The sequence below is a fragment of the Pogona vitticeps genome, chromosome 5 (genome assembly GCF_051106095.1).
Source record: "Pogona vitticeps strain Pit_001003342236 chromosome 5, PviZW2.1, whole genome shotgun sequence".
NCBI classification, from domain to species: Eukaryota; Metazoa; Chordata; class Lepidosauria; order Squamata; family Agamidae; genus Pogona; species Pogona vitticeps.
Window position 1 is genome coordinate 110,477,875 of NC_135787.1, and position 10,655 is coordinate 110,488,529.

General features: G+C 45.5%; 1 protein-coding gene and 1 long non-coding RNA gene across 3 annotated transcripts in view; one reads left to right on the plus strand and one right to left on the minus strand.

Annotated features, from left to right (window-relative positions):
* CCDC3 (coiled-coil domain containing 3) overlaps nucleotides 1-10,406 on the minus strand; it is a 76,091-nt gene extending 65,685 nt beyond the window's left edge. The window contains exons 1-2 of one of the 2 annotated variants that reach the window (XM_020797757.3): nucleotides 9,898-10,393; nucleotides 414-588 (exon numbers count right to left, since the gene is read on the minus strand). In XM_020797757.3, the coding sequence (XP_020653416.1) occupies nucleotides 414-588; nucleotides 9,898-10,280 (558 nt within the window). In that variant the 5' untranslated portion in view covers nucleotides 10,281-10,393. Of the gene's footprint in view, nucleotides 1-413; nucleotides 589-9,897 lie in introns of both variants that reach the window. The other variant, XM_078394264.1, reaches the window with a different exon arrangement.
* On the plus strand, nucleotides 493-8,987 carry LOC144589500 (uncharacterized). Its single transcript, XR_013545647.1, has 3 exons — nucleotides 493-2,858; nucleotides 6,695-6,745; nucleotides 8,918-8,987. It is a non-coding gene; the product is annotated as an uncharacterized LOC144589500 (long non-coding RNA).
* Nucleotides 10,407-10,655: the final 249 nt, after the last annotated feature.

Here is a 10,655-nt window from a genome sequence, read left to right on the forward strand (position 1 = left end):
TTCAAATAGACACCATTTTACAAATAAAGATAAGACAACCATTCTTCCTCCACTAAAACTACAAGCAAGAGTTTTTGCAAATCTCTGATTTACCTTATGGGGTGAAAGTAAACCAAGTCAGATGACGTAGACATGCCTAATATTTTTGTTTTGGAAAATATGTTAATTAAATTGTGTGAGTTGCCTGCAGTCCTCAAGGCCACAGGATTTGGCGTCAGCTCTAATGAGGGAAAGATCATAAAAGGAAAGGCTGATACCACACACTGTCTCTGCCCCAGGAATTATTGTGGGAGTTTACTAATATGATGCCACTTTCAAACACATGGCTAAAACAAAGGTGGATGTTCTGGTCATATGGCCATTTTCTAGAAGATAATAGCCTCTTAGGAGAATGTAACACAAAATAACCTTACCCTGTTATCCTCTTGTATCTCCCAGTCACTGGAGGAGATGATGGTATGTTGCCCTTGAGTGCAGTTGGAAAACTGGAAGAGACTGGAAAACATCCGCCTGTTTTCCTGGGTATCTGGAAATATTGCATCCTGGAAATTCACTCCATGTGGAAGGAGGTTATAATTCTCATCCATTCTGAAAAGAAAAATTAGGGATAATAGTTAAGTAACGTACATCAATTTTTTAAAATACATCCAGACATTTTGAACCCTCCATGATTCTCCAAACTAGGCAAATGCTAATTATATAGCCTCAAGTCCTTAAACTCAAAGTTCACTTTTATAACTATTTCTTTATGTTTCCTACCTCTACCTGACAAAAAAAGCAACAACCCTCTAATGTTGTCCAAATGGACACCATGAAAAAAAAACACAAAAATAGGCTTCGTCTCATATCCTGTTATAGAAATACTTAACAACAAGTTAAAACTTGTATCTGTTACATAATAGCAGTCAATGGTTTTGTAATTTTGATTCACTAGGCCCAGTATTTTAGAACAACAGCAACAATACTGATGATGTGACATCAAGTCAAGAGTTTTCTAGGTACAAGTACTCAGAAGTGGTTGCCCATTCCCTTCTTCTAGGTGTGCTTTGGGACTATGCAATTTATCCAGAATTGCACAAGCTGGTTCTTCTCCTTGGAGGCACAGTGCAGAGGCAAACTCACAAGCCCCTGGTGCTCCAACTCACTGAGCTATTCAGCCAACTACTATTTTAATGCCCACCCAATCATATATCCAGGTGGTGTGGTACCTGAGGGGGGAACGACATTGACAAATAATGCAGGAGATGCTGCAGGATTGAGATGGTCAACATTGTTTTCTATTGACTACTCAACATACCAATCAATGTGAATCAGCCCAGATTCTTCCCCATCTGTAGTTTCTTTCCTCCACTGCAGGAGCTTCTGGTTTTTGGGGTTTTTTGACAGCAGATGCATTTGCATCAGTTCAATCAGTGTGATGACTTGAAACCATGCAGAGAGGTTTGTAGCCATTCTACTTCAAGCCTTTCCACCCAGCTACAGTAGCAGTTAGACTTGTTGCCCTAGCATTTGGGCAGCTAGGTGACAAAAGGAGGGCAAGGAGAAAAGCAAGGAGTTGGTAGAAAGAGAGGAGGAAATTATCAATCAGCTTTGTTCGCAGTTTGTTATCGTAGCTCTGCTACAACCATGCCTCCTGAAGATCTGGAGGGCCACAGAGGACCTACCTTAACTAACTGCAAACAATGCTGTTTCCCCTTCTCTTGGCTGACTGCTGGCTGGTTTGTTGAAGTGAATTAACCTGACTTCTCAGTTGCAATCCATCCACATTTTTCCTACTGTACAGGTGTATCTCCCCTTTTGTAGATGCAGGACAGATAAGAGTCCCTTAATTCCACAGTTGCTGCCCATAGTATAAACATCAATTGCTAAACATGAGGGATAATTCCAGAATAGGGCAATATTAGAGTGATCCCATGTCATCTGAAGAGTCATATGTTTCTGAGTTTGGAAAAGTTAATTTTTGTTTTCTTATAATTCTCCGAACTAGCCCCTGCCTCCACTTGCAGCCAACATGACCAGTGCTAGCTGAGAGGTTCAAAATTTGTTCAAAATGTATCTCTTCCAAGTTCTGCTATATTTAGCAAGGCAAGGAGAGATGGGTCAGAGAGAAATAATGACTGCATTTTCTGATTTGCATTGTTGTTGTATTCTGTGCATTTTGATTAAAGTTCCAGTGCACATTGAAACCTTGTTTCTTCCTTTACCAATAATTGGGGATACTATTGAAATTGCACAAATCTTGTTTTATGAATCTTGTCACAGGAGATTGATTTACGATGCTGGACTTGAAAATATAATTTTGATTGTCACCTATGGAGGAACCTGTTAAGTTTTTCAGGTTAAAATAAAGCACTGGAAGGGGGAAACATCTGTGATTTGTAAAAATGGACACCTTATTCAATAGCTACAGATCAAGATGAAGCACACCTGTTTGAGCCTCTGAAAGAGAAGTAGGTTGATGCTATTTTTGTAGCAATGCCTGTTCCACAAACTATTGCCTGCTTCTCTTCCTTCAAAGGCAGGCCAAGGAATTACAAGACTAAAATGAGGTGTGATGGGAACAGATTCATCCCTTTGAAAGTAGATTTGTCCCAACCAGCTTGGGAGTAAAAGAAGGTGATTTTAAGAGCTAAAGTGGGACATGGATGATGGAGCTTAACCCCTCCTATACCTCCCTGTAGCTTTTCCTCCACTTCCCATAAGTGCTCTTCACCCACACAAGCTCACTGCTACGTCTGGAGCACAGCTGAGATAAATGCACCTGGGGAAGGAGGATGCAGGGAAGTAGGACTGAAATGCTCCCTTTGCTCTTAAGGCCTGCCTCTCTCTCTCTTCAGATGCAGCAATGGCAAACCCAGGTATGAAAGCCTGCAGCTTCTTACAAGCTGCAATGCTGGTAAACAGAATGCTTACCCTGGTTGGGAAGACAATTCCTTTCTTCACTAGGGGTTCACAGCATGATTTTAGGGCAGGGATTGGGAAAACTGACCTTTCAACTGCTGTTGGACTGCCAAATGCTATGATGCCTGACTCTTGGCCATGCAAGGTGGTGATGGGAATTAATAATAATAGTCATGTGCTGTCAAGTCAATTCTGATTTATGGAGACTCTTCTCAGGGTATTCCAACTAGAGAATACTCAGAAATGGTTGGTTGGTTGGTTGGTTTAACTTATATGCCGTCTACACTACCCAAAAGTCTCTGAGCGGCTTACAACAATTTAAATACAATAAAAAGGTTAAAAGATAAAACAATTAAAGTACAATTAAAAACACAGTACTTTAAAAATTGCCATCATCAGGACCCACAGTTGATATTATTTCAATTAAAAATCTTCAGGAACAGGAAGGTTTTGACCTGACGCCGAAACATCATCAACATCGGCACCAGACAAATCTCCCTCAGGAGGGCATTCCATAGTCTACGGGCGGCTGCCGAAAAGGCCCTTTGTCTACAAGCCCTCCCTCTTACCTCCTTGAGGGGTGGCTCTTTCAGGAGGGCCCCCTGCTTAGCTCTTAACTGCCGGGAAGGTTCATATAGAAGGAAGCGGTCCTTCAGGTATCCAGGGCCCAAGCCGTTTAGGGCTTTATGTATACGTCAAAACAAGCACTTTGAATTAAGCCCAGGCAATAGGGCTGGTTCTTCTCCTTGGAGAAGAATCAGTCTACCTGATGTGTCCCCTAGTGGTGGCACCTCTCACAAGCCATGCAGCTTGATTCTGAACCAGTTGCAGTCATTGGACTGCCTCCAAAGGCAACTCCACATACAGCACATTGCAGTAATCTATATGGGATGTTATCAGTGCATGCGTAACTGTCATGAAACTCTACTCATCCGGGTAGGGTCGTAGCTCGTATAATTTATGCAGCTGAAGGAAGGCGCCCCTGACCGCTGAGTCCACCTGGGCTTCCAGTGTTAGACTGGGGTCCAGGACCACCCCCAGGCTGTGGACCCTGTCCCTTAGGGGGAGTGTAACCCCATTCAGGGCAGGGAAATGGCCCTCCAGCCTGTTCGGCAAAGCATCCACTAACAGCACTTCTGTCTTGTCTGGACTGAGTTTCAATTTATTAACCCTCATCCAGTCCATTATCAGGTCCAGACATGAGTTCAGCACAGAAGCCGCCTCACCTGGATTGGTGGAAACAAGAGGTACATAGAGCTCAGTGTCGTCAGCATATTGCTGACTCCTCAGCCCAAACCTCATGATGACATCTCCCAGTGGTTCCATGTGGATGTTAAACAGCATGGGGGACACTACTGAGCCCTGAGGAACCCCATGACATAACCGCCATGGGGCAGAGCAACTGTCTCCCAGCACCATCCTCTTGACACGGTCAGCCAGGAAGGAGCAGAACCACTGTAAAGTGGTGCCCCTGACTCCCAACCCAGCCAGCCTATCCAGAAGGACACCATGGTCGATGGTGTCGAAAGCTGCTGAGAGGTCCAGGAGTATCAACAGGGCCACATTCCCCATGTCTCTCTCTTGGCAAAGATCATCGTACAGGGTGACCAAGGCAGTCTTAGTACCAAAGCCGGCCTGAAACCCAATTGAAATGGATCCAGAAAATCCATTTCATCCAGCACTGCCTGGAGTTCCCGGCCACAACCTACTCCAACACCTTGCCCAAATAAGAGAGGTTTGCCACTGGTCGGTAGTTAACCACCAGCCCTGGGTCCCGGTTAGGCTTTTTTAAGAGTGGCTGAATCTCTGCCTCTTTTAAGGCAGTAGGGAGGGAGTGGTGTCCTGGACCCAGGTGCTAACCCCCCTGGCAGATCTTCCAATTAGCCAAGATGAGCAAGGGTCTACTGAACTGGTAGAATGGACAGATCCAAGTACCCCGTCCACATCCTCATGTCTCAACAACTGAAATTCATCCATTAATAACCTAAGCACAACACACTGGATACAGCCTCTGATTCTGCTAATGGTGGAGTCCAACCCACTCCACTAATGGTGGAGCCCAACCCACTGTGAATCTGAGCAATTTTCCCCTCAAAGTGAAAGGCAAACTCATCACAGCAAGCTGAGTGGCCCAGGACCCCCACTGGATTTCCTGATTGAAGAAGATCCCGGACCATCCAAAACAGCTCTGCTGGATGACATTTTGAGGAAGCAATATGGATGGCAAAATATTGCCGTTTCGCCAGCTGTACTGCCACAAAATAGGCCCAACAATGGGCTCTAAGTCATGTTTGATTGGACTCTCTGTGGGATTTCCTCCTGTGCTCCAGCTGTCTCTCCTCTCACTTCATCACCCACAGTTCAGAAGTATACCAAGGAGCTGTCAGGGTTCTGCATGCAGGGAGAGGGTGCTTAGGTGCAATCATGTCAACCTCCCGGGTAATCTCCCTATTCCTTAGGGTGACCTGTGCTTCGACAGGAGCGCTGACCATATCAGTCAGATAATCCCCCAGAGCATTCAGGAAACCATCCAGATCCATTAATTTCCGAGGGCGGATCATCTTAATAAATCTCCCACCCTTGCAGAGGAGAGAAGAAGCTAATAGACTAAACTTGACCAGGAAGTGGTTTGACCTTGACAATGGGGTCACAACCAGCCCTTCCACATCCAAACCACCATCCTCCTATTCTGTTGAGAAAACCAGGTCCAAAGTATGGGTCTTCTCAAGTGTTCGGCCAATGACACATTGAGACAGCTCCATGGTTGTCATGGCAGCCATGAAGTCCTGAGCCACCGCAGTCAAGGCAGCCTTGGCATGGATGTTGAGTTCCCCCAGCACCAACAGCCTGGGAGTCCTCAACACCAAGTCCAAGACGACCTCCGTCAGCTCAGGCAGGGAGACCGTTGGTACACAGCAGGGTGGGCGGTACACCAACAGAATCCCTAATCTGTTTTATAAGCCCAATACAAGCCCTCAAGCCCTCCTCTCAAAGGGATAGGAAGCCTGGTCAAGGAGAACTCCTATAGACTATAGCAACGTCCCCTCCCCAACCCTCTGAGTGACATTGGTTTTGGACCGAGTAACCAGGCGGACACAGCTGGGAGAGGGGAACACCACCCTCCTCTCCCACCCAGCTCTCAGTAATACATGCCAGGTCAGCAGCCCCATCCAGAATAACATCATGGATGAGGGCAGCCTTATTTTGTACTGACCTGGCATTCATCAACAGCACCAGGTGGCTTGAGGGTTTGCTGATATGGTCACCTGATACCATCTGGTTGGTGGTAGGACTAGAAGAGGGGATAGATGTAAAATATCTAACCCCTCTTCTCCTACATGGGCATGTTCTACCCCCACCATTTCTTTCCACTGGGTCTGTGCAGTTTGCCCAAGGCCACACAGGCTGGCTCTATTTGCAGGAGGTACAGTGGGGGGGGGCAATCAAACTTCCACCCTCTGGTTCTGCAGCAACATACTGTACCTAATCCATTGAGCTATCTAGCCAGATAGGGACTAGAGTCTGATAATATTTGGAAGGCTGGAAGTTCCCTACTCATTTTTTGATATGACTGGGGAAGGAAGAGGGATCAGGATGCGGCTGATATGGTAGTAGAGCACCTCTGGTTCAGACTTACTGCCTGTTGATCCTTGTCAGGTAGTGGCTGGTAGAAGTTACTTATGAGACATGAAAATTAACAACGAGTGAAGTTATTTATGTGAAATGCAAACTGACAACCATGCAGGTTGTGTGTGTTAGAAAAAGTCACAGGAGTCTTTTTTTTCCTCCTCAGTTCGTGAAGAAAACATCTGTGAAATTCAAGCACTTGCACATTTTTATTCGTGTAAGTTCTATCTCTTTGCTCTGTTTTGCATATGTTTTCCTGTATTACACAGAGGACTTGTGTATCTGGCAGTCCAATGGTATATTTCAAACTTCCTAAAACACTGGTGGCTGCATGACTGAACAACTGACATTCAATTTCTCTTAGGAAAAAACCCCTCTAATGTTTAATGTTGGAAACTATAATTAAAACACATTTATCTCAAAACATGTCTAAGACAAGATATTAATGTTGCTAAATCATGTTTCCAGCACACCTAAGACTGCAATTCTATATTCATTCATCTGAGAAAAGGCTCTACTGAACTGAGCTGGGCCTACTTCTTACATATATAAGATTATATTATTAAATACAGAATTCCATGGACAGGCAAATGGAAAAGAACAAAGGATAAAATGGTTGATCTATAATATTCATTTGCTATCTCCTTCTTTCACTGCAGGCAACTAGCCGGGTAGCTTAGTGGTTTAGATCAGTGGTTCTTAAACTTTGTTACTCAGGTGTTTTTGAACTGCAACTCCCAGAAACCCCAGCCAGCAGAGCTGATGGTGAAGGCTTCTGGGAGTTGCAGTCCAAAAACATCTGAGTAACAAAGGTTAAGAACCAGTGGTTTAGATCAGTGGTCCCCAACCTTGGGCCTCCAGATGTTCTTGGACTTCAACTCCCAGAAATCCTAGCCAGCAGAGGTGGTGGTGAAGGTTTCTGGGAGTTGTAGTCCAAGAACATCTGGAGGCCCAAGGTTGGGGAACACTGGTTTAGATCTCTGGCGGTGGAGCCAGAGGCTGGGTTCAGGCAGCTCGCTCCAAAATAGAACAGAGATCCTATAAGAACTGCCTAGAAGAGAGAGTTTACGCAATTTCAGCTCAGCAGGTGAAAGGAGACAATGATTTTTTTGCACATCAAAGGTGGAGTGTATTGGCCCTCCCAATATATTGGACTACACATTCCATAATCCTTAGCCACTGGCCTTTCCTGGCTAAACATCTGGAAACTGGAGCTCAAAACAGCTAGAGGAGCAAAAGGTCTCTATTCCACACAGTTGTAATGTTGGCATAGTAATAATTTAAAGCTATCACAGATGACATTGTTTGCACATGTCCAGAGATATGTACCCTTTGTGCACAATCAGACAAGCTCAAGTGACTTTCATTGACTTGCTCTGCTGTCAATTTTTATTGGCACCTGAATTTGATCTATTATGACTATTCATTTAGGCAAGATAGATACAGAACCCCCTGCTGACAGCAAAACAGTGAGTAGTTGTGAATCACCTATCCTACAATCTTTTCTCCAAGAAGTTCAGTTACCAGTTAATTTTCTAAACAATACTGGGCAAAAGGCAACAGAAAGATGGGATCTATTTAACAAGTGGACAGAATCAACAGGCAGCTTGTGAACAGTACATATTGAAAGGAGAACTGAATCTAGAAGGCAGAAAAGAGTAAATAGAATAATTTAAAATCTTGATATGGCAATAGGTACAGAATGGATGAAAGTATGTTATTGTCTCCCCTCTTCCTCATTAATCCCAATTCCCTTTTCCTTTTTGTTATCCCTTATAAAAAATAAAAAATACAAAAAAAAATTTCTAAACAATACTGGGAGGTGGGTTAGGCTGAGATCGTCTGTGTAAGGTAGTTGCTGCTGGACCCATACTAAAATCACAATTCGGCTGTAAAGTTTATGGAACAACCTTGAGCAAGTAACTCTCAACCTAACCTATTTCACAGGGATGTTGTTTAGACCAAACTAGAGGGCTTGAGCCTTAAGAAAAAAAAGTAATTAGATAGATTGACAGACAGACAGATAAACAGATGAATGCATGCATGCATGCCAAGAGCAGTTTCACGGCTGAGTGGTAATTTGAACTGAAATCGCCATCACCAAGGCCCATGAATTTCTCCTACACTAGACTTAAAAACTATTTTACACACTGCACAGAATGTTGTGATAGAATTGTGGTTTGTATCACTACAATTGTATGTAGTGTGTCAAATGGTTTGTCCACATCTTCCTATTTTTTTAAACTTCTCCCATTATGTTAAAAAAAAGAGACTTGATCACGTGTACTTGCACATCAGGGAGAAAAGCAAGCCCCTCTGTCGCATCTTACTTTCTGCTATGTCTGGGAATATTTTAAAACTGCAACATCTCCCTGCACTCTATATGCAGCTTGAAGTGATACACTCCAGAAATCTACCATCTCACTGACCTGGCATGATACATCCATAGCTCTCGCTCTCAGTCTGTATGTTTATTCAGTCTCACCCCTGCCATGAACTCAACGGACAAACCACTGTTTCTCATCCTCCCATCTCCACTGCTAAAATAACAATTCTGGCCTGCCTACCAAAGCTGTTGTAAAGAAGAGGCATACATGTGCCCCTCCACATGTTGTTGGACTGCAACTCCCATTGGACCTGGCCAGCACACCCAAAGGTGAAGGAAGATGCATGCTGCCACAACTCCAGCAGCATCTGGATGCACTTTTGCTCCTCCCTGCACTAGAGGGAGGGAAGGAAGGAAAACTGAAGAGGCATGAACAGAGGGTGAATGTACCTCATACTGGCTATCCCTGTTTCAAGGGCTGCTTAGACACAGCAGGGTGTTTTGGTTTTTTTTTTAAAGCTATGTAAATTTATTTATTTTATTCATTTCTTTTCATTCTTATGCCACCTTTCTCCCAGTGAAGTGACCCTAGGTGGTTCACAAATTATTATTTTTAAATAGTACATAAAATGCTGTGTGTGTGTGTGTTTCTTAGATAGGTAAATATAACTCACGTGGTATCCGGAACAGACCGCTGGATTAGACTCAGGAGACCTGGTTCAAATCTCACCCCATCCCACCCACCCACGCACCCCCCCCCCAGACTCGTGGAGGATGGCAGTTAGTAAGCCACTCCTTGAACAGCTCACCTGCCTTGAAAGCCCTATTAGGTCACCGTGGTTGGAAGCCACTGGACAGCGCAAAACACAAAAACGGGCTGCAGTACACAAAAAACTTATGCCCATGAAAACCTCTAAGACTTCAAGGTCTCACAAGGCTTCTTGCTGGTGGTTGTTGTTGTTTTGCTGCTGAAAAGAGTGTGTCACTAGTGAACGAGCGAACAAAAAAAAAAATGAAAACCAGCGTTTGCAAGAGGTACTCACCTGAGGAAGAAGAAGTAGGAGTAATCCTGCATGACGGTGTGAGAGTGGCAGGAGAAATACCCCAGTCCCGTCAAGTTGAGCCGGGAGCCCGCGGGCACCTCCAGCATGCTGCCCCAAGCCTGGTCACACAGCATCTCGATCTCGGCGGAGTAGAAGAGGCCCCCGTCGGTGGCTTCGTACTGCCAGGGCAGGTAGTTGTACATGCTGTACATGTCCTGGTGCAAGGCTAAGACTTTGGCATAGACGATGATTTCTGCCAGCTCCGCCCGGCAGCTTTCGCTCAGGGGTCTCCAGTCCGAGGGCAGCTGGCAGCCCCGGGCCGGACGGAGCGGCAGCCGGAGGCACAGCAGGGTCAGCAGCACCGGCAGCAGGTTCTGCGGCATGATGGAGGGATGGGATGGGATGGGAAGGGAAGGGAGGACGCGCGCTCCAGGCGGGATACTCACCTTCCCCGAGTAACTCCAGGCGGGGGATAAAACCCCAGTCGCCGACACCAAAACTTGAGGCTAAGTTGATGAAACAGGAGCCCTGCGGAACGGCAGCCTCCGATTGGCCAGCGACTGGGGTCTAAGGCGCACCCCTGGCTCCGGGGCTGGCCAATGGGAGCCGCTTCTCGAAGAAAAGGGCAGGGCAGTAACAAGAGACGGGAGAAGGTCGGCTGTCAACCCGCTCGGAGGAACCGGGAATGGTCGTAGGCGGGGAGGGCGATGCGGTCGTCTCCTCACCAGCGCTTCGGAGAAGTTACTATGTGGGTCTAA